The sequence below is a fragment of the Apostichopus japonicus genome, chromosome 12 (assembly GCF_037975245.1).
Source record: "Apostichopus japonicus isolate 1M-3 chromosome 12, ASM3797524v1, whole genome shotgun sequence".
NCBI classification, from domain to species: domain Eukaryota; kingdom Metazoa; phylum Echinodermata; class Holothuroidea; order Aspidochirotida; family Stichopodidae; genus Apostichopus; species Apostichopus japonicus.
The window spans coordinates 10890202-10914747 of NC_092572.1; the positions used below are offsets into that span (position 1 = coordinate 10890202).

Sequence of the window (24546 nt, forward strand, 5' to 3'; positions counted from 1 at the left end):
AAATGGAACAAGACTGTTTCTTAGCTGTCACATAACTGTCACATAGCTGTCACATAGCTGTCATATAGCTAAACCTATGACACAATCTAAAGATTGCAGTTAGGTTTGTGTATGCTTTTAACAGTATGGTTTACAGTATGTTGAGACATGCGAGGCAGGGGATAAGAACTGAAGAAATTGAAACAAAAATATATCAAAATGCAATCTTACTAGAACTCTGATTTCTTGACGTCGTAATCTTTTATTTCGGCAGCATACCATTTCAATAACATGCCCCTAACTTGAGATATATGTTTGATTGAATATGACCGTTTTGGACTACCTTGTTATCTGCTGGACCTGAGATGTCCATCGCTGTATCATTTATACACTGTGCTGTATGCTGCAGCTGTATGTACTGACTGTACACTAGTGTCTAATTACCGACGGTAGCAAGTTGTGTGTGTATTTTCTGGGATCGATGGTGGTGCCTAACACTTCTGTTAATACACCTCATTGGAAACTAGGTCAGATTACCGGCATTAGATGTTTCTTTTTGTGCCAGTGTTCACAACCTTTAAATAATGACAGCCCTTATAACTCAACTTTGACTATCTCCCAAAATGGAACAAGACTGTTTCTTAGCTGTCACATAACTGTCACATAGCTGTTATATAGCTAAACCTATGACACAATCTAAAGATTGCAGTTAGGTTTGTGTATGCATTTAACAGTATGGTTGACAGTATGTTGAGACATGCGAGGCAGGGGATAATAACTGAAGAAATTGAAACAAAAGTATATCAAAATGCAATCGTACTAGAACTCTGTCTTCTTGGCTTCGTAATCCTTCATTTCAGAAGCGTAGTCGGTCACATGTTTTTGCTGATGAAGAGAAAGAGAGATATGTCACATGATAAGGTAGCTCAAGGTAAAAGCTTCATTTTAAAGCACATTCCACTGTTAAAGACTCCATCAAGAGCTGGAGAGTGATTGCACCGAAATGGAAGTTGTAATGGCTCAAAGCTGGTGTTCTATTTGCCAATCTTTACATCTCTTTTTGCCAATCGGACAACCAGAGAAATCTTGAAAAACTTTGCCCTAATATATATATAATTAACTTCCTATATTTGTTACTATGTAGCACAGTCTAAGGAATGATTTAGTACTCTAATTTTGTGTAGCGGTTGGAAGATTCTGTTTCTCTCATATAAGATTCGTATGGTTCCTGTGTAAAATACATATGGTTCCTGTGTAAAATACATATGGTTCCAGTATACAATACATATTGCTCCTGTGTAAAACAACTACTATGCATCTTTGCACTTGTAGAGCAATTTGCCCATTTTGTGACAGGATACCAGATAAATTATCCCTGCATGCACATGGTATCAGAGAGAGAGAAAATCTTATCTAATATTGCATATTTAAAATCATCTACATATTCATGAAATCTTTGAATGCAATTGGCATGTAACACAAGTGTACAAAATGACACCGAAAAACAGCATTTTCCCTGACCAATATCAAACCAGAGATTTATGGGTTTAATATGAAATATTGGAGAGGACAAACCTTTTTCTTTTTCGACAATGTCTTGTACTTCTCCGCCAAGACCTAGCTTATCTTTGTCTGTGAAAAAGTTGTGTTTTTCTCTTTCACAGACTTTTGTTTGGCAGAGTAGTACCTTATATATGGTGTCAATGGTTTCTTTGGATACAGCTGTAAGTAGATGAGAGATGCTAGGTTAAAACAAAGGATGGGAAAACATTCATATACCATTAATGATATCATAGAAAATTGAAAAACTAAGAATAATGGAGCAGTAGTTTTAAAGAACCTGTAAAATATGTTTTTAAAAGGTTAAGAATAACTTACTCTGAATAACTTACCTCGGGTCTGTCCTTTGAATTCTTCCACAGCCTGTATGGGGTGGGGTGAATGGGCCCAGTACCAAGTTCAGGGTGTTCAGTGCTTTAATGATATCATAGAAAATTGAAAAACTAAGAATAATGGAGCAGTAGTTTTAAAGAACCTGTAAAATATGTTTTTATATCGTTAAGAATAACTTACCTCGGGTCTGTCCTTTAACTGCTTCGCCAACCACAACATGTATGGCGTGGGGCGAATTGGTGATCGGCTATCGAACGGTTTTAGTTCGGGGTGTTCCGTGCTTTAATGATATCATAGAAAATTGAAAAACTAAGAATAATGGAGCAGTAGTTTTAAAGAACCTCTAAAATATGTTTTTTTAACGTTAAGAATAACTTACTCTGAATAACTTCCCTCGGGTCTGTCCTTTAACTGCTTCGCCAACCATCATCTTTGAATGCAATTGGCACGATTTTTGTTTGGCGGAGTAGTACTTGATATACGGGGTCAATGGTTTCTTTGGATACAGCTGTAAGTAGATGAGAGATGCTAGGTTAAAACAAAGGATGGGAAAACATTCATATACCATTAATGATATCATAGAAAATTGAAAAACTAAGAATAATGGAGCAGTAGTTTTAAAGAACCTGTAAAATATGTTTTTAAAAGGTTAAGAATAACTTACTCTGAATAACTTACCTCGGGTCTGTCCTTTGAATTCTTCCACAGCCTGTATGGGGTGGGGTGAATGGGCCCAGTACCAAGTTCAGGGTGTTCAGTGCTTTAATGATATCATAGAAAATTGAAAAACTAAGAATAATGGAGCAGTAGTTTTAAAGAACCTGTAAAATATGTTTTTATATCGTTAAGAATAACTTACCTCGGGTCTGTCCTTTAACTGCTTCGCCAACCACAACATGTATGGCGTGGGGCGAATTGGTGATCGGCTATCGAACGGTTTTAGTTAGGGGTGTTCCGTGCTTTAATGATATCATAGAAAATTGAAAAACTAAGAATAATGGAGCAGTAGTTTTAAAGAACCTGTAAAATATGTTTTTAAAAGGTTAAGAATAACTTACTCTGAATAACTTACCTCGGGTCTGTCCTTTGAATTCTTCCACAACCTGTATGGGGTGGGGCGAATGGGCCCAGTACCAAGTTCAGGGTGTTCCGTGCTTTAATGATATCATAGAAAATTGAAAAACTAAGAATAATGGAGCAGTAGTTTTAAAGAACCTCTAAAATATTGTTTTATATCTTTAAGAATAACTTACCTCGGGTCTGTCCTTTAACTGCTTCGCCAACCACAACATGTATGGCGTGGGGCAAATTGGTGATCGGCTACCGAACGGTTTTAGTTCGGGGTGTTCCGTGCTTTAATGATATCATAGAAAATTGAAAAACTAAGAATAATGGAGCAGTAGTTTTAAAGAACCTGTAAAATATGTTTTTTTAACGTTAAGAATAACTTACTCTGAATAACTTACCTCGGGTCTGTCCGTTGAATTCTTCCACAACCTGTATGGGGTGGGGCGAATGGGCCCAGTACCAAGTTCAGGGTGTTCCGTGCTTTAATGATATCATAGAAAATTGAAAAACTAAGAATAATGGAGCAGTAGTTTTAAAGAACCTGTAAAATATGTTTTTATATCGTTAAGAATAACTTACCTCGGGTCTGTCCTTTAACTGCTTCGCCAACCACAACATGTATGGCGTGGGGCGAATTGGTGATCGGCTACCGAACGGTTTTAGTTCGGGGTGTTCCGTGCTTTAATGATATCATAGAAAATTGAAAAACTAAGAATAATGGAGCAGTAGTTTTAAAGAACCTGTAAAATATGTTTTTTTAACGTTAAGAATAACTTACTCTGAATAACTTACCTCGGGTCTGTCCTTTGAATTCTTCCACAACCTGTATGGGGTGGGGCGAATGGGCCCAGTACCAAGTTCGGGGTGTTCCGTGCTTTAATGATATCATAGAAAATTGAAAAACTAAGAATAATGGAGCAGTAGTTTTAAAGAACCTGTAAAATATGTTTTTATATCGTTAAGAATAACTTACCTCGGGTCTGTCCTTTAACTGCTTCGCCAACCACAACATGTATGGCGTGGGGCGAATTGGTGATCGGCTATCGAACGGTTTTAGTTCGGGGTGTTCCGTGCTTTAATGATATCATAGAAAATTGAAAAACTAAGAATAATGGAGCAGTAGTTTTAAAGAACCTCTAAAATATGTTTTTTTAACGTTAAGAATAACTTACTCTGAATAACTTCCCTCGGGTCTGTCCTTTAACTGCTTCGCCAACCATCATCTTTGAATGCAATTGGCATGTAACACAAGTGTACAAAATGACACCGAAAAACAGCATTTTCCCTGACCAATATCAAACCAGAGATTTATGGGTTTAATATGAAATATCGGAGAGGACAAACCTTTTTCTTTTTCGACAATGTCTCGTACTTCTCCGCCAAGACCTGGCTTATCTTTGTCTGGGAGAAAGAAGGATTTTTGTCTTTCACTGATTTTTGTTTGGCGGAGTAGTACTTGATATACGGGGTCAATGGTTTCTTTGGATACAGCTGTAAGTAGATGAGAGATGCTAGGTTAAAACAAAGGATGGGAAAACATTCATATACCATTAATGATATCATAGAAAATTGAAAAACTAAGAATAATGGAGCAGTAGTTTTAAAGAACCTCTAAAATAAAGGATGGGAAAACATTCATATACCATTAATGATTGCTTCACAATAGCAAAACGCGGAAAGAACATACTACAGTTTAAAGATAAGAACAGTTATCATGTAAATGAAGAGGAAAATACACTGAAAACCCTGGCGTGCTTGGCATGAGTAAACTCCCCAAAGAACAATACTTCCTAAAGAACAATATTTCCTGAACTCCCTAAAGAAGGATAATCCCTAAAGAACGATACTCCCTAAAGAACAATACTCCTTAAAGAACAATACTCCCTAAAGAAATTTATTATTCCCTAAAGAAGAATACTCCCTAAAGAACAATAGACAAAAGAAGAAATCCTTACGATCATCATCAACAGGTAAGAAAGTTCAAAGGATATAATGAAATGGGGCAACTGGTACAACCCACACCTACACAGTGCACCACTTGTATCATTAAGCAATATAATATAAATAAACGAAGAAACTATTAGTTTTTCTTGATGGTGGAGTGAGGAATTTATTAATCATGTTTGTGTGTTAAAACAATTGCTTCTGAAGCAACCAGGTATAGTGATGCCCACTACACCTGTACATTCTCAATATGAGTAGATCTTAAAAACTGATATTTTTGAATGTCATAAATAGACCTTTAGAAAATCATACTGAACACATGTTCACCAATTCTGTTGGTTGTGTTCTCCTTTACATTCTACTTTTGCACACCACTTACAGCACTCCGCTTTGGGTGGTACGTTACGCTTTTAGCCAAATCAATGGCCTCTGTGACGTTCTGGTTTGCTGTCTTTTTCTTCCGAATCTAAAAAGAACAAGACAAAGAACAAGACATGAACACAAAATATCAACGCAGAATACATCAAATATCAGTGCAGAATACATTAAATATCAACTCAGAATACACAAAATATCAACGCAGAATACACAAAATATCAACGCAGAATACAAAAAATATCAAAGCAGCATAATGCATTTCTATCTGGATCAAGAATCATGCTAATGTGTATGCACAATAAAATGGTAGTCATCAGGGATCCAATTTCTGTGACAACAACCAAAAACAGCTTTGGTGATAATCTGTCCAGGTGTTTGACCCAGGAGCTTCCTAAAACCTACCTTGTTTGATCCCTCCCATCCTCCCTACCTCTGCCTCCCTCTCCCCTCTCTTCCAGCTGTTGTCTAGACTCTCTTCACAACTTCATAGAATAGTGGATACATCTGTCAACAAAGCTATTCCCATATCTACTTACATCAGCTTGTATCAACTGCCACTCCCCCTGCCTCCCCCTGCCTCCCTCTCCCCTCTCTTCCAGCTGTTGTCTAGACTCTCTTCACATAGAATAGTGGATACATCTGTCAACAAAGCTATACCCATATCTACTTACATCAGCTTGTATTAACTCCCACTCCTGCTGACACTCTTTGGGTGTGAAGTTTTGAAAGGACACCTTCTCCCAGTCTACCTTTGAAAGGGTGAACTTCCATGAATGTTTGTCACTCTTTGGCAACTGCTTTTTCAAGTTGCTCAAGAGAGTTAATCTGTCATCCATCTTGAAATGGGTATCTGATGACAGACAATGTAATCTTTTATCGAAGTGAAAAAATATTCCACACTGCTAGTTGAAAACCCCATCTCAATAACATGCCCCTTACTTGAGATATGTTTGATTGAATATGACCGTTTTGGACTACCTTGTTATCTGCTGGACCTGAGATGTCCATCGCTGTATCATTTATACACTGTGCTGTATGCTGCAGCTGTATGTACTGACTGTACACTAGTGTCTAATTACCAACGGTAGCAAGTTGTGTGTGTATTTTCTGGGATCGATGGTGGTGCCCAACACTTCTGTTACACCTCATTGGAAACTAGGTCAGATTACCGGCATTAGATGTTTCTTTTTGCGCGAGTCTTCACAACCTTTAAATAATGACAGCCCTTATACTCAACTTTGACTATCTCCCAAAATGGAAAAAGACTGTTTCTTAGCTGTCACATAACTGTCACATAGCTGTCATATAGCTAAACCTATGACACAATCTAAAGATTGCAGTTAGGTTTGTGTATGCTTTTAACAGTATGGTTTACAGTATGTTGAGACATGCGAGGCAGGGGATAATAACTGAAGAAATTGAAACAAAAATATATCAAAATGCAATCTTACTAGAACTCTGATTTCTTGACGTCGTAATCTTTTATTTCGGCAGCATACCATCTCAATAACATGCCCCTAACTTGAGATATATGTTTGATTGAATGTTTGATTGAATATATACTCTGAATAACTTACCTCGGGTCTGTCCTTTAACTGCTTCGCCAACCACAACATGTATGGGATGGGGCGAATTGGTGATCTGCTACCGAACGGTTTTAGTTCGGGGTGTTCCGTGCTTTATTGATAGATAGAAAATTGAAAAACTAAGAATAATGGAGCAGTAGTTTTAAAGAACCTCTAAAATATGTTTTTATAACGTTATGAATAACTTCCCTCTGGTCTGTCCTTTAACTGCTTCGCCAACCACAACATGTATGGGGTGGGGCGAATTGGTGATCGGGTACCGAACTGTTCTAGTTCGGGGTGTTCCGTGCTTTAATGATATCATAGAAAATTGAGAAACTAAGAATATTGGAGCAGTAGCTTTAAAGAACCTCTAAAAAATGTTTTTATAACGTTAAGAATAACTTACTATGAATAACTTAACCCGGACCCGTCTGCCCTGTAACTGCTTCGCCAACCACAACATGTATGGGGTGGGGCGAATTGGTGATCGGGTACCGAACGGTTTTAGTTCGGGGTGTTCCGTGCTTTAATGATATCATAGAAATTGAAAAACTAAGAATAATGGAGCAGTAGTTTTAAAGAACCTGTAAAATATGTTTTTATAACGTTAAGAATAACTTACTCTGAATAACTTACCTCGGGTCTGTCCTTTAACTGCTTCGCCAACCACAACATGTATGGGGTGGGGCGAATCTCCCCTCTCTTCCAGCTGTTGTCTAGACTCTCTTCACTACTTCATAGAATAGTGGATACATCTGTCAACAAAGCTATACCCATATCTACTTACATCAGCTTGTATCAACTCCCACCCCCCCTGCCTCCCTCTCCCCTCTCTTCCAGCTGTAGTCTAGACTCTCTTCACAACTTCATAGAATAGTGGATGGATACATCTCTCAACAAAGCTATACCCATATCTACTTACATTAGCTTGTATCAACTCCCACTCCCCCTGCCTCCCTCTCCCCTCTCTTCCAGCTGGAGTCTAGACTCTCTTCACATAGAATAGTGGATACATCTGTCAACAAAGCTATACCCATATCTACTTACATCAGCTTGTATTAACTCCCACTCCTGCTGACACTCTTTGGGTGTGAAGTTTTGAAAGGACACCTTCTCCCAGTCTACCTTTGAAAGGGTGAACTTCCATGAATGTTTGTCACTCTTTGGCAACTGCTTTTTCAAGTTGCTCAAGAGAGTTAATCTGTCATCCATCTTGAAATGGGTATCTGATGACAGACAATGTAATCTTTTATTGAAGTGAAAAAATATTCCACACTGCTAGTTGAAAACCCCATCTCAATAACATGCCCCTTACTTGAGATATGTTTGATTGAATATGACCGTTTTGGACTACCTTGTTATCTGCTGGACCTGAGATGTCCATCGCTGTATCATTTATACACTGTGCTGTATGCTGCAGCTGTATGTACTGACTGTACACTAGTGTCTAATTACCAACGGTAGCAAGTTGTGTGTGTATTTTCTGGGATCGATGGTTCACTTCTGTTACACCTCATTGGAAACTAGGTCAGATTACAGGCATTAGATGTTTCTTTTTGCGCGAGTCCTCACAACCTTTAAATAATGACAGCCCTTATACTCAACTTTGACTATCTCCCAAATTGGAAAAAGACTGTTTCTTAGCTGTCACATAACTGTCACATAGCTGTCATATAGCTAAACCTATGACACAATCTAAAGATTGCAGTTAGGTTTGTGTATGCTTTTAACAGTATGGTTTACAGTATGTTGAGACATGCGAGGCAGGGGATAAGAACTGAAGAAATTGAAACAAAAATATATCAAAATGCAATCGTACTAGAACTCTGTTATCTTGACGTCGTAATCTTTCATTTCGGCAGCATACTTGGTGACGTATTTTTGCTGATGGAAGAGAAAGAGAGATACTGTATGTCACATGATACGGTAGCTCAAGGTAAAAGCTTCATTTTAAAGCACATTCCACTGTTAAAGACTCCATCAAGCTGGAGAATGACTGCACCGAAATGGAAGTTGTAATGGCTCAAAGCTGGTGTTCTATTTGCCAATCTTTACATCTCTTTTTGCCAATCGGACAACCAGAGAAATCTTGAAAAACTTTGCCCTAATATATATACTACTCAAATTTTGTGTAGCGGTTGGAAGATTCTGTTTCTCTCATATAAGATTCGTATGGTTCCTGTGTAAAATACATATGGTTCCTGTGTAAAATACACATGGTTCCTGTGTAAAATACATATGGTTCCAGTATACAATACATATGGTTCCTGTGTAAAACAACTGCTATGCATCTTTGCACTTGTAGAGCAATTTGCCCATTTTGTGACAGGATACCAGATAAATTATCCCTGCATGCACATGGTATCAGAGAGAGAGAAAATCTGATCTAATATTGCATATTTAAAATCATCTACATATTCATGAAATCTTTGAATGCAATTGGCATGTAACACAAGTGTACAAAATGACACCGAAAAACAGCATTTTCCCTGACCAATATCAAACCAGAGATTTATGGGTTTAATATGAAATATTGGAGAGGACAAACCTTTTTCTTTTTCGACAATGTCTTGTACTTCTCCGCCAAGACCTAGCTTATCTTTGTCTGTGAAAAAGTTGTGTTTTTCTCTTTCACAGACTTTTGTTTGGCAGAGTAGTACCTTATATATGGTGTCAATGGTTTCTTTGGATACAGCTGTAAGTAGATGAGAGATGCTAGGTTAAAACAAAGGATGGGAAAACATTCATATACCATTAATGATATCATAGAAAATTGAAAAACTAAGAATAATGGAGCAGTAGTTTTAAAGAACCTGTAAAATATGTTTTTAAAAGGTTAAGAATAACTTACTCTGAATAACTTACCTTGGGTCTGTCCTTTAACTGCTTCGCCAACCACAACATGTATGGCGTGGGGCGAATTGGTGATCGGCTACCAAACGGTTTTAGTTCGGGGTGTTCCGTGCTTTAATGATATCATAGAAAATTGAAAAACTAAGAATAAAGGAGTAGTAGTTTTAAAGAACCTGTAAAATATGTTTTTTTAACATTAAGAATAACTTACTCTGAATAACTTACCTCGGGTCTGTCCTTTGAATTCTTCCACAACCTGTATGGGGTGGGGCGAATGGGCCCAGTACCAAGTTCGGGGTGTTCCGTGCTTTAATGATATCATAGAAAATTGAAAAACTAAGAATAATGGAGCAGTAGTTTTAAAGAACCTGTAAAATATGTTTTTTTAACGTTAAGAATAACTTACTCTGAATAACTTACCTCGGGTCTGTCCTTTGAATTCTTCCACAACCTGTTTGGGGTGGGGCGAATGGGCCCAGTACCAAGTTCGGGGTGTTCCATGCTTTAATGATATCATAGAAAATTGAAAAACTAAGAATAATGGAGCAGTAGTTTTAAAGAACCTGTAAAATATGTTTTTTTAACGTTAAGAATAACTTACTCTGAATAACTTACCTCGGGTCTGTCCTTTAACTGCTTCGCCAACCACAACATGTATAGGGTGGGGCGAATTGGTGATCGGCTACTGAACGGTTTTAGTTGGGGGTGTTCCGTGCTTTAATGATATCATAGAAAATTGAAAAACTAAGAATAATGGAGCAGTAGTTTTAAAGAACCTCTAAAATAAAGGATGGGAAAACATTAATGATCGCTTCACAATAGCAAAACATGGAAAAGAACATACTACAGTTTAAAGATAAGAACAGTTATCATGTAAATGAAGAGGAAAATACACTGAAAACCCTAAAGAACAATATTTCCTGAACTCCCTAAAGAACGATACTCCCTGAACTCCATAAAGAAGGATAATCCCTAAAGAACAATACTCCCTAAAGAACAATACTCCTTAAAGAACAATACTCCCTAAAGAATAATACTAGGTACCTAAAGAACTATGCTCCATGAACTCCCTAAAGAAATTTATTATTCCCTAAAGAAGAATACTCCCTAAAGAACAATAGACGAAAGAAGAAATCCGTACGATCATCATCAACAGGTAAGAAAGTTCAAAGGATATAATGAAATGGGGCAACTGGTACAACCCACACCTACACAGTGCACCACTTTTATCATTAAGCAATGTAAATAAACAAAGAAACTATTAGTTTTTCTTGATGGTGGAGTGAGGAATTTATTAATCATGTTTGTGTGTTAAAACAATTGCTTCTGAAGCAACCAGGTATAGTGATGCCAACTACACCTGTACATTCTCAATATGAGTAGATCGTAAAAACTGATATTTTTGAATGTCATAAATAGACCTTTAGAAAATCATACGGAACACATGTTCACCAATTCTGTTGGTTGTGTTCTCATTTACATTCTACTTTTGCACACCACTTACAGCACTCCGCTTGGGGATGTAAGTTGGGCTGTTCACCATAACCAGGGCTTCCTTAGCAATTTGGGTAGCTGTCTTGTACTTTTGAATCTAAAAAGAGCAAGGAACAAGGCAAAGAACAAGAAATGAACACAAAATATCAACGCAGAATACATTAAGTATCAACTCAGAATACACAAAATATCAACGCAGAATACACAAAATATCAACGCAGAATACACAAAATATCAAAGCAGCATAATGCATTTCTATCTGGATCAAGAATCATGCTAATGTGTATGCACAATAAAATGGTAGTCATCAGGGATCCAATTTCTGTGACAACAACCAAAAACAGCTTTGGTGATAATCTGTCCAGGTGTTTGACCCAGGAGCTTCCTAAAACCTACCTTGTTTGATCCCTCCCATCCTCCCTACCTCTGCCTCCCTCTCCCCTCTCTTCCAGCTGTTGTCTAGACTCTCTTCACAACTTCATAGAATAGTGGATACATCTGTCAACAAAGCTATTCCCATATCTACTTACATCAGCTTGTATCAACTCCCACTCCCCCTGCCTCCCTCTCCCCTCTCTTCCAGCTGTTGTCTAGACTCTCTTCACAACTTCATAGAATAGTGGATACATCTTGTCAACAAAGCTATTCCCATATCTACTTACAACAGCTTGTATCAACTTCCACTCCCCCTGCCTCCCTCTCCCCTCTCTTCCAGCTGTTGTCTAGACTCTCTTCACAACTTCATAGAATAGTGGATACATCTTGTCAACAAAGCTATTCCCATATCTACTTACATCAGCTTGTATCAACTCCCACTCCTGCTGACACTCTTCGGGTGTGAATTGATGGAATGCCACCATCTCCCACTTGACCTTGGAAATGGTGGACTTATAAAAACCGGTGTCTCTCGTAGGGAATTGTTTGAACAGGTTGCTTACAAGAGTTAACCTGTCTTCCATCTTGAAATGGGTATCTGGTGACAGACAATGTAATATTTTATTGAAGAGAAAAATATTCCACACTGCTAGATGAAAAACCCATCTCAATATCATGCCCCTAACTTGATATACATGTTTGATTGAATGTGACCATTTTTGACTGGCAAACCCTCAACTACTCCAGGAAGTTGGATCACATCAGGGGGCCTGTGATGCCATCTTGGCAAATGCTCTTAATCAGTGATCAGGGCATTCTACTTTTGCACACCACTTACAGCACTCCGCTTGGGGGTGTAAGTTGGGCTGTCCACCATAACCAGGGCTTCCTTAGCAATTTGGGTAGCTGTCTTGTACTTTTGAATCTAAAAAGAGCAAGGAACAAGGCAAAGAACAAGAAATGAACACAAAATATCAACGCAGAATACATTAAGTATCAACTCAGAATACACAAAATATCAACGCAGAATACACAAAATATCAACGCAGAATACAAAAAATATCAAAGCAGCATAATGCATTTCTATCTGGATCAAGAATCATGCTAATGTGTATGCACAATAAAATGGTAGTCATCAGGGATCCAATTTCTGTGACAACAACCAAAAACAGCTTTGGTGATAATCTGTCCAGGTGTTTGACCCAGGAGCTTCCTAAAACCTACCTTGTTTGATCCCTCCTGTCCTCCCTACCTCTGCCTCCCTCTCCCCTCTCTTCCAGCTGTTGTCTAGACTCTCTTCACAACTTCATAGAATAGTGGATACATCTGTCAACAAAGCTATTCCCATATCTACTTACATCAGCTTGTATCAACTCCCACTCCCCCTGCCTCCCTCTCCCCTCTCTTCCAGCTGTTGTCTAGACTCTCTTCACAACTTCATAGAATAGTGGATACATCTTGTCAACAAAGCTATTCCCATATCTACTTACAACAGCTTGTATCAACTTCCACTCCCCCTGCCTCCCTCTCCCCTCTCTTCCAGCTGTTGTCTAGACTCTCTTCACAACTTCATAGAATAGTGGATACATCTTGTCAACAAAGCTATTCCCATATCTACTTACATCAGCTTGTATCAACTCCCACTCCTGCTGACACTCTTCGGGTGTGAATTGATGGAATGCCACCATCTCCCACTTGACCTTGGAAATGGTGGACTTATAAAAACCGGTGTCTCTCGTAGGGAATTGTTTGAACAGGTTGCTTACAAGAGTTAACCTGTCTTCCATCTTGAAATGGGTATCTGGTGACAGACAATGTAATATTTTATTGAAGAGAAAAATATTCCACACTGCTAGATGAAAAACCCATCTCAATATCATGCCCCTAACTTGATATACATGTTTGATTGAATGTGACCATTTTTGACTGGCAAACCCTCAACTACTCCAGGAAGTTGGATCACATCAGGGGGCCTGTGATGCCATCTTGGCAAATGCTCTTAATCAGTGATCAGGGCATTCTACTTTTGCACACCACTTACAGCACTCCGCTTGGGGGTGTAAGTTGGGCTGTCCACCATAACCAGGGCTTCCTTAGCAATTTGGGTAGCTGTCTTGTACTTTTGAATCTAAAAAGAGCAAGGAACAAGGCAAAGAACAAGAAATGAACACAAAATATCAACGCAGAATACATTAAGTATCAACTCAGAATACACAAAATATCAACGCAGAATACACAAAATATCAACGCAGAATACAAAAAATATCAAAGCAGCATAATGCATTTCTATCTGGATCAAGAATCATGCTAATGTGTATGCACAATAAAATGGTAGTCATCAGGGATCCAATTTCTGTGACAACAACCAAAAACAGCTTTGGTGATAATCTGTCCAGGTGTTTGACCCAGGAGCTTCCTAAAACCTACCTTGTTTGATCCCTCCTGTCCTCCCTACCTCTGCCTCCCTCTCCCCTCTCTTCCAGCTGTTGTCTAGACTCTCTTCACAACTTCATAGAATAGTGGATACATCTGTCAACAAAGCTATTCCCATATCTACTTACATCAGCTTGTATCAACTCCCACTCCCCCTGCCTCCCTCTCCCCTCTCTTCCAGCTGTTGTCTAGACTCTCTTCACAACTTCATAGAATAGTGGATACATCTTGTCAACAAAGCTATTCCCATATCTACTTACAACAGCTTGTATCAACTTCCACTCCCCCTGCCTCCCTCTCCCCTCTCTTCCAGCTGTTGTCTAGACTCTCTTCACAACTTCATAGAATAGTGGATACATCTTGTCAACAAAGCTATTCCCATATCTACTTACATCAGCTTGTATCAACTCCCACTCCTGCTGACACTCTTCGGGTGTGAATTGATGGAATGCCACCATCTCCCACTTGACCTTGGAAATGGTGGACTTATAAAAACCGGTGTCTCTCGTAGGGAATTGTTTGAACAGGTTGCTTACAAGAGTTAACCTGTCTTCCATCTTGAAATGGGTATCTGGTGACAGACAATGTAATATTTTATTGAAGAGAAAAATATTCCACACTGCTAGATGAAAAACCCATCTCAATATCATGCCCCTAACTTGATATACATGTTTGATTGAATGTGACCATTTTTGACTGGCAAACCCTCAACTACTCCAGGAAGTTGGATCACATCAGGGGGCCTGTGATGCCATCTTGGCAAATGCTCTTAATCAGTGATCAGGGCATTCTACTTTTGCACACCACTTACAGCACTCCGCTTGGGGGTGTAAGTTGGGCTGTCCACCATAACCAGGGCTTCCTTAGCAATTTGGGTAGCTGTCTTGTACTTTTGAATCTAAAAAGAGCAAGGAACAAGGCAAAGAACAAGAAATGAACACAAAATATCAACGCAGAATACATTAAGTATCAACTCAGAATACACAAAATATCAACGCAGAATACACAAAATATCAACGCAGAATACAAAAAATATCAAAGCAGCATAATGCATTTCTATCTGGATCAAGAATCATGCTAATGTGTATGCACAATAAAATGGTAGTCATCAGGGATCCAATTTCTGTGACAACAACCAAAAACAGCTTTGGTGATAATCTGTCCAGGTGTTTGACCCAGGAGCTTCCTAAAACCTACCTTGTTTGATCCCTCCTGTCCTCCCTACCTCTGCCTCCCTCTCCCCTCTCTTCCAGCTGTTGTCTAGACTCTCTTCACAACTTCATAGAATAGTGGATACATCTGTCAACAAAGCTATTCCCATATCTACTTACATCAGCTTGTATCAACTCCCACTCCTGCTGACACTCTTCGGGTGTGAATTGATGGAATGCCACCATCTCCCACTTGACTTTGGAAATGGTGGACTTATAAAAACCGGTGTCTCTCATAGGGAATTGTTTCAACAGGTTGCTTACAAGAGTTAACCTGTCTTCCATCTTGAAATGGGTATCTGGCGACAGACAATGTAATATTTTATTGAAGAGAAAAATATTCCACACTGCTAGATGAAAAACCCATCTCAATATCATGCCCCTAACTTGATATACATGTTTGATTGAATGTGACCATTTTTGACTGGCAAACCCTCAACTACTCCAGGAAGTTGGATCACATCAGGGGGCCTGTGATGCCATCTTGGCAAATGCTCTTAATCAGTGATCAGGGCATTCTACTTTTGCACACCACTTACAGCACTCCGCTTGGGGATGTAAGTTGGGCTGTTCACCATAACCAGGGCTTCCTTAGCAATTTGGGTAGCTGTCTTGTACTTTTGAATCTAAAAAGAGCAAGGAACAAGGCAAAGAACAAGAAATGAACACAAAATATCAACGCAGAATACATTAAGTATCAACTCAGAATACACAAAATATCAACGCAGAATACACAAAATATCAACGCAGAATACAAAAAATATCAAAGCAGCATAATGCATTTCTATCTGGATCAAGAATCATGCTAATGTGTATGCACAATAAAATGGTAGTCATCAGGGATCCAATTTCTGTGACAACAACCAAAAACAGCTTTGGTGATAATCTGTCCAGGTGTTTGACCCAGGAGCTTCCTAAAACCTACCTTGTTTGATCCCTCCTGTCCTCCCTACCTCTGCCTCCCTCTCCCCTCTCTTCCAGCTGTTGTCTAGACTCTCTTCACAACTTCATAGAATAGTGGATACATCTGTCAACAAAGCTATTCCCATATCTACTTACATCAGCTTGTATCAACTCCCACTCCTGCTGACACTCTTCGGGTGTGAATTGATGGAATGCCACCATCTCCCACTTGACCTTGGAAATGGTGGACTTATAAAAACCGGTGTCTCTCGTAGGGAATTGTTTGAACAGGTTGCTTACAAGAGTTAACCTGTCTTCCATCTTGAAATGGGTATCTGGTGACAGACAATGTAATATTTTATTGAAGAGAAAAATATTCCACACTGCTAGATGAAAAACCCATCTCAATATCATGCCCCTAACTTGATATACATGTTTGATTGAATGTGACCATTTTTGACTGGCAAACCCTCAACTACTCCAGGAAGTTGGATCACATCAGGGGGCCTGTGATGCCATCTTGGCAAATGCTCTTAATCAGTGATCAGGGCATTCTACTTTTGCACACCACTTACAGCACTCCGCTTGGGGATGTAAGTTGGGCTGTTCACCATAACCAGGGCTTCCTTAGCAATTTGGGTAGCTGTCTTGTACTTTTGAATCTAAAAAGAGCAAGGAACAAGGCAAAGAACAAGAAATGAACACAAAATATCAACGCAGAATACATTAAGTATCAACTCAGAATACACAAAATATCAACGCAGAATACACAAAATATCAACGCAGAATACAAAAAATATCAAAGCAGCATAATGCATTTCTATCTGGATCAAGAATCATGCTAATGTGTATGCACAATAAAATGGTAGTCATCAGGGATCCAATTTCTGTGACAACAACCAAAAACAGCTTTGGTGATAATCTGTCCAGGTGTTTGACCCAGGAGCTTCCTAAAACCTACCTTGTATGATCCCTCCTGTCCTCCCTACCTCTGCCTCCCTCTCCCATCTCTTCCAGCTGTTGTCTAGACTCTCTTCACAACTTCATAGAATAGTGGATACATCTGTCAACAAAGCTATTCCCATATCTACTTACATCAGCTTGTATCAACTCCCACTCCCCCTGCCTCCCTCTCCCCTCTCTTCCAGCTGTTGTCTAGACTCTCTTCACAACTTCATAGAATAGTGGATACATCTTGTCAACAAAGCTATTCCCATATCTACTTACATCAGCTTGTATCAACTTCCACTCCCCCTGCCTCCCTCTCCCCTCTCTTCCAGCTGTTGTCTAGACTCTCTTCACAACTTCATAGAATAGTGGATACATCTTGTCAACAAAGCTATTCCCATATCTACTTACATCAGCTTGTATCTACTCCCACTCCTGCTGACACTCTTCGGGTGTGAATTGATGGAATGCCACCATCTCCCACTTGACCTTGGAAATGGTGGACTTATAAAAACCGGTGTCTCTCGTAGGGAATTGTTTGAACAGGTTGCTTACAAGAGTTAACCTGTCTTCCATCTTGAAATGGGTATCTGGTGACAGACAATGTAATATTTTATTGAAGAGAAAAATATTCCACACTGCTAGATGAAAAACCCATCTCAATATCATGCCCCTAACTTGATATATGTTTGATTGAATGTGACCATTTTTGACTGGCAAACCCTCAACTACTCCAGGAAGTTGGATCACATCAGGGGGCCTGTGATGCCATCTTGGCAAATGCTCTTAATCAGTGATCAGGGCATTCTACTTTTGCACACCACTTACAGCACTCCGCTTGGGGATGTAAGTTGGGCTGTTCACCATAACCAGGGCTTCCTTAGCAATTTGGGTAGCTGTCTTGTACTTTTGAATCTAAAAAGAGCAAGGAACAAGGCAAAGAACAAGAAATGAACACAAAATATCAACGCAGAATACATTAAGTATCAACTCAGAATACATAAAATATCAACGCAGAATACACAAAATATCAACGCAGAATACAAAAAATATCAAAGCAGCATAATGCATTTCTATCTAGATCAAGAATCATGCTAATGTGTATGCACAATAAAATGGTAGTCATCAGGGATCCAATTTCTGTGACAACAACCAAAAACAGCTTTGGTGATAATCTGTCCAGGTGTTTGACCCAGGAGCTTCCTAAAACCTACCTTGTTTGATCCCTCCCATCCTCCCTACCTCTGCCTCCCTCTCCCCTCTCTTCCAGCTGTTGTCTAGACTCTCTTCACAACTTCATAGAATAGTGGATACATCTGTCAACAAAGCTATTCCCATATCTACTTACATCAGCTTGTATCAACTCCCACTCCCCCTGCCTCCCTCTCCCCTCTCTTCCAGCTGTTGTCTAGACTCTCTTCACAACTTCATAGAATAGTGGATACATCTTGTCAACAAAGCTATTCCCATATCTACTTACATCAGCTTGTATCAACTCCCACTCCTGCTGACACTCTTCGGGTGTGAATTGATGGAATGCCACCATCTCCCACTTGACCTTGGAAATGGTGGACTTATAAAAACCGGTGTCTCTCGTAGGGAATTGTTTGAACAGGTTGCTTACAAGAGTTAACCTGTCTTCCATCTTGAAATGGGTATCTGGTGACAGACAATGTAATATTTTATTGAAGAGAAAAATATTCCACACTGCTAGATGAAAAACCCATCTCAATATCATGCCCCTAACTTGATATACATGTTTGATTGAATGTGACCATTTTTGACTGGCAAACCCTCAACTACTCCAGGAAGTTGGATCACATCAGGGGGCCTGTGATGCCATCTTGGCAAATGCTCTTAATCAGTGATCAGGGCTTTGTTGGGTACTGAAATCTTGCTTATATTTTGACTGACAAATGCAACCCCACTTACAATGTGCTTAGTTCGCCAACCACAACATGTACGGGGTGGGGCTAATTTGTGATCTGCTAGCGAACGGTTTTAGTTCGGGGTGTTCCGTGCTTTAATGATATCATAGAAAATTGAAAAACTAAGAATAATGGAGCAGTAGTTTTAAAGAACCTCTAAAATATGTTTATATAACGTTAAATGTGGTGTTATTAAAATGTCAGCATAACGTTTTTATGAGATTTTAATGTCATATCAATGTTAAATTAATGTTTTCACAACCTTTACAACCTTTAAATAATGACAGCCCTTATAACTCAACTTTGACTATCTCCCAAAATGGAACAAGACTGTTTCTTAGCTGTCACATAACTGTCACATAGCTGTCATATAGCTAAACCTATGAAACAATCTAAAGATTGCAGTTAGGTTTGTGTATGCTTTTAACAGTATGGTTTACAGTATGTTGAGACATGCGAGGCAGGGGATAATAACTGAAGAAATTGAAACAAAAATATATCAAAATGCAATCGTACTAGAACTCTGTAATCTTGACGTCGTAATCTTTCATTTCGGCAGCATACCATCTCAATAACATGCCCCTAACTTGAGATATGTTTGATTGAATATGACCGTCCATCGCTGTATCATTTATACACTGTGCTGTATGCATTGGAAACTAGGTCAGATTACCGGCATTAGATGTTTCTTTTTGTGCCAGTCTTCACAACCTTTAAATAATGACAGCCCTTATAACTCAACTTTGACTATCTCCCAAAATGGAACAAGACTGTTTCTTAGCTGTCACATAACTGTCACATAGCTGTTATATAGCTAAACCTATGACACAATCTAAAGATTGCAGTTAGGTTTGTGTATGCATTTAACAGTATGGTTGACAGTATGTTGAGACATGCGAGGCAGGGGATAATAACTGAAGAAATTGAAACAAAAGTACAGTATATCAAAATGCAATCGTACTAGAACTCTGTCTTCTTGGCTTCGTAATCCTTCATTTCAGAAGCGTAGTCGGTCACATGTTTTTGCTGATGAAGAGAAAGAGAGATATGTCACATGATAAGGTAGCTCAAGGTAAAAGCTTCATTTTAAAGCACATTCCACTGTTAAAGACTCCATCAAGAGCTGGAGAATAATTGCACCGAAATGGAAGTTGTAATGGCTCAAAGCTGGTGTTCTATTTGCCAATCTTTACATCTCTTTTTGCCAATCGGACAACCAGAGAAATCTTGAAAAACTTTGCCCTAATATATACAGTACTTAACTTCCTATATTTGTTACTATGTAGCACAGTCTAAGGAATGATTTAGTACTCAAATTTTGTGTAGCGGTTGGAAGATTCTGTTTCTCTCATATAAGATTCGTATGGTTCCTGTGTAAAATATATATGGTTCCTGTGTAAAATACACATGGTTCCTGTGTAAAATACATATGGTTCCAGTATACAATACATATGGCTCCTGTGTAAAACAACTGCTATGCATCTTTGCACTTGTAGAGCAATTTGCCCATTTTGTGACAGGATACCAGATAAATTATCCCTGCATGCACATGGTTTCAGAGAGAGAGAAAATCTTATCTAATATTGCATATTTAAAATCATCTACATATTCATGAAATCTTTGAATGCAATTGGCATGTAACACAAGTGTACAAAATGACACCGAAAAACAGCATTTTCCCTGATCAATATCAAACCAGAGATTTATGGGTTTAATATGAAATATTGGAGAGGACAAACCTTTTTCTTTTTCGACAATGTCTTGTACTTCTCCGCCAAGACCTGGCTTATCTTTGTCTGGGAGAAAGAAGGATTTTTGTCTTTCACCGATTTTTGTTTGGCGGAGTAGTACTTGATATACGGGGTCAATGGTTTCTTTGGATACAGCTGTAAGTAGATGACAGATGCTAGGTTAAAACAAAGGATGGGAAAACATTCATATACCATTAATGATATCAGAGAACATTGAAAAACTAAGAATAATGGAGCAGTAGTTTTAAAGAACCTGTAAAATATGTTTTTAAACGGTTAAGAATAACTTACTCTGAATAACTTACCTCGGGTCTGTCCTTTGAATTCTTCCACAGCCTGTATGGGGTGGGGCGAATGGGCCCAGTACCAAGTTCAGGGTGTTCCGTGCTTTAATGATATCATAGAAAATTGAAAAACTAAGAATAATGGAGCAGTAGTTTTAAAGAACCTCTAAAATATGTTTTTATATCGTTAAGAATAACTTACCTCGGGTCTGTCCTTTAACTGCTTCGCCAACCACAACATGTATGGCGTCGGGCAAATTGGTGATAGGCTACCGAACGGTACCAAGTTCGGGGTGTTCCGTGCTTTAATGATATCATAGAAAATTGAAAAACTAAGAATAATGGAGCAGTAGTTTTAAAGAACCTCTAAAATATGTTTTTTTAACGTTAAGAATAACTTACTCTGAATAACTTACCTCGGGTCTGTCCTTTGAATTCTTCCACAACCTGTATGGGGTGGGGCGAATGGGCCCAGTACCAAGTTGGGGGGGTGTTGCGTGCTATGACATCATAGAAAATTGAAAAACTAAGAATAATGGAGCAGTAGTTTTAAAGAACCTGTAAAATATGTTTTTATATCGTTAAGAATAACTTACCTCGGGTCTGTCCTTTAACTGCTTCGCCAACCACAACATGTATGGCGTGGGGCGAATTGGTGATCGGCTATCGAACGAGTTTAGTTCAGGGTGTTCCGTGCTTTAATGATATCATAGAAAATTGAAAAACTAAGAATAATGGAGCAGTAGTTTTAAAGAACCTCTAAAATATGTTTTTTTAACGTTAAGAATAACTTACTCTGAATAACTTACCTTGGGTCTGTCCTTTAACTGCTTCGCCAACCACAACATGTATAGGGTGGGGCGAATTGGTGATCGGCTACTGAACGGTTTTAGCTGGGGGTGTTCCGTGCTTTAATGATATCATAGAAAATTGAAAAACTAAGAATAATGGAGCAGTAGTTTTAAAGAACCTCTAAAATAAAGGATGGGAAAACATTAATGATTGCTTCACAATAGCAAAACATGGAAAAGAACATACTACAGTTTAAAGATAAGAACAGTTATCATGTAAATGAAGAGGAAAATACACTGAAAACCCTGGCATGCTTGGCATGAGTAAACTCCCCAAAGAACAATACTTCCTAAAGAACAATATTTCCTGAACTCCCTAAAGAACGATACTCTCTGAGCTCCCTAAAGAAGGATAATCCCTAAAGAAGGATAATCCCTAAAGAACAATACTCCCTAAAGAACAATACTCCCTAAAGAATAATACTAGGTACCTAAAGAACTATGCTCCATGAACTCCCTAAAGAAATTTATTATTCCCTAAAGAACAATAGACAAAAGAAGAAATCCTTACGATCATCATCAACAGGTAAGAAAGTTCAAAGGATATAATGAAATGGGGCAACTGGTACAACCCACACCTACACAGTGCACCACTTGTATCATTAAGCAATGTAAATAAACAAAGAAACTATTAGTTTTTCTTGAGGGTGGAGTGAGGAATTTATTAATCATGTTTGTGTGTTAAAACAATTGCTTCTGAAGCAACCAGGTATAGTGATGCCCACTACACCTGTACATTCTCAATATGAGTAGATCTTAAAAACTGATATTTTTGAATGTCATAAATAGACCTTTAGAAAATCATACGGAACACATGTTCACCAATTCTGTTGGTTGTGTTCTCCTTTACATTCTACTTTTGCACACCACTTACAGCACTCCGCTTTGGGTGGTACGTTAAGCTTTTAGCCAAATCAATGGCCTCTGTGACAATCTGGTTTGCTGTCTTTTTCTTCCGAATCTAAAAAGAACAAGACAAAGAACAAGACATGAACACAAAATATCAACGCAGAATACATCAAATATCAGTGCAGAATACATTAAATATCAACTCAGAATACACAAAATATCAACGCAGAATACACAAAATATCAACGCAGAATACAAAAAATATCAAAGCAGCATAATGCATTTCTATCTGGATCAAGAATCATGCTAATGTGTATGCACAATAAAATGGTAGTCATCAGGGATCCAATTTCTGTGACAGCAACCAAAAACAGCTTTGGTGATAATCTGTCCAGGTGTTTGACCCAGGAGCTTCCTAAAACCTACCTTGTTTGATCCCTCCCATCCTCCCTACCTCTGCCTCCCTCTCCCCTCTCTTCCAGCTGTTGTCTAGACTCTCTTCACAACTTCATAGAATAGTGGATACATCTGTCAACAAAGCTATTCCCATATCTACTTACATCAGCTTGTATCAACTTCCACTCCCCCTGCCTCCCTCTCCCCTCTCTTCCAGCTGTTGTCTAGACTCTCTTCACAACTTCATAGAATAGTGGATACATCTTGTCAACAAAGCTATTCCCATATCTACTTACAACAGCTTGTATCAACTCCCACTCCTGCTGACACTCTTCGGGTGTGAATTGATGGAATGCCACCATCTCCCACTTGACCTTGGAAATGGTGGACTTATAAAAACCGGTGTCTCTCGTAGGGAATTGTTTGAACAGGTTGCTTACAAGAGTTAACCTGTCTTCCATCTTGAAATGGGTGTCTGGTGACAGACAATGTAATATTTTATTGAAGAGAAAAATATTCCACACTGCTAGATTAAAAACCCATCTCAATATCATGCCCCTAACTTGATATACATGTTTGATTGAATGTGACCATTTTTGACTGGCAAACCCTCAACTACTCCAGGAAGTTGGATCACATCAGGGGGCCTGTGATGCCATCTTGGCAAATGCTCTTAATCAGTGATCAGGGCTTTGTTGGGTACTGAAATCTTGCTTATATTTTGACTGACAAATGCAACCCCACTTACAATGTGTTTAGTTCCCCAACCACAACATGTACGGGGTGGGGCTAATTTGTGATCTGCTAGCGAACGGTTTTAGTTCGGGGTGTTCCGTGCTTTAATGATATCATAGAAAATTGAAAAACTAAGAATAATGGAGCAGTAGTTTTAAAGAACCTCTAAAATATGTTTTTATAACGTTAAGAATAACTTACCTCGGGTCTGTCCTTTAACTGCTTCGCCAACCACAACATGTATGGGGTGGGGCAAATTTGTGATCTGCTAGCGAACGGTTTTAGTTCGGGGTGTTCCGTGCTTTAATGATATCATAGAAAATTGAAAAACTAAGAATAATGGAGCAGTAGTTTTAAAGAACCTGTAAAATATGTTTTTTTAACGTTAAGAATAACTTACTCTGAATAACTTACCTCGGGTCTGTCCTTTAACTGCTTCGCCAACCACAACATGTATGGGGTGGGGCGAATTGACGATCAGCTACCAAATGGTTTTAGTTCGGGGTGTTCCGTGCTTTAATGATATCATAGAAAATTGAAAAACTAAGAATAATGGAGCAGTAGTTTTAAAGAACCTCTAAAATATGTTTATATAACGTTAAATGTGGTGTTATTAAAATGTCAGCATAACGTTTTTATGAGATTTTAATGTCATATCAATGTTAAATTAATGTTTTCACAACCTTTACAACCTTTAAATAATGA

At 38.7% G+C, this 24546-nt stretch overlaps 3 protein-coding genes across 12 annotated transcripts in view; all 3 read right to left on the reverse strand.

Moving 5' to 3' along the window:
- LOC139977024 (uncharacterized) overlaps positions 1 to 24546 on the reverse strand; it is an 82922-nt gene that overhangs the window by 46268 nt on the left and 12108 nt on the right. For 2 of the 8 annotated variants that reach the window (XM_071985979.1, XM_071985974.1), the window contains exons 1-2: positions 1555 to 1692; positions 800 to 864 (exon numbers count right to left, since the gene is read on the reverse strand). The exons of 1 other annotated variant lie outside the window; for it this stretch is intronic. The gene's annotated coding sequence lies outside the window, so the exon portion shown is untranslated. Of the gene's footprint in view, positions 1 to 799; positions 1190 to 1554; positions 1693 to 8649; positions 8722 to 24546 lie in introns of those variants that run through there. 5 more of the 8 variants (XM_071985981.1, XM_071985980.1, XM_071985977.1 and 2 more) reach the window with 4 other exon arrangements.
- Positions 6184 to 23927, reverse strand: LOC139977023 (nucleolar transcription factor 1-B-like). Of its 3 annotated transcripts, none has more exons than XR_011796372.1 (5): positions 23403 to 23927; positions 22736 to 22822; positions 20715 to 20861; positions 19247 to 20001; positions 6184 to 6469 (listed from the first exon to the last, which is right to left on the reverse strand). XR_011796372.1 is itself a non-coding variant. In XM_071985972.1 (5 exons), coding segments are annotated over exons 1-5 (558 nt in total). In that variant the 5' UTR covers positions 23661 to 23927; the 3' UTR covers positions 7917 to 8055. The 3 variants fall into 3 exon arrangements, 2 of the variants coding, with proteins under 2 accessions (XP_071842073.1, XP_071842072.1); XM_071985972.1 differs by lacking the exon at positions 6184 to 6469 and adding an exon at positions 7917 to 8056 and having other exon boundaries at positions 19937 to 20001; XM_071985971.1 differs by lacking the exon at positions 6184 to 6469 and adding an exon at positions 18713 to 19068 and having other exon boundaries at positions 19937 to 20001.
- LOC139977026 (nucleolar transcription factor 1-like) lies at positions 10335 to 12389 on the reverse strand. Its single transcript, XM_071985982.1, has 3 exons — positions 11972 to 12389; positions 11188 to 11274; positions 10335 to 10398 (listed from the first exon to the last, which is right to left on the reverse strand). The coding sequence occupies exons 1-3, from the start codon at positions 12227 to 12229 to the stop codon at positions 10366 to 10368; spliced, it is 378 nt and encodes a 125-aa protein (XP_071842083.1). The 5' UTR covers positions 12230 to 12389; the 3' UTR covers positions 10335 to 10365.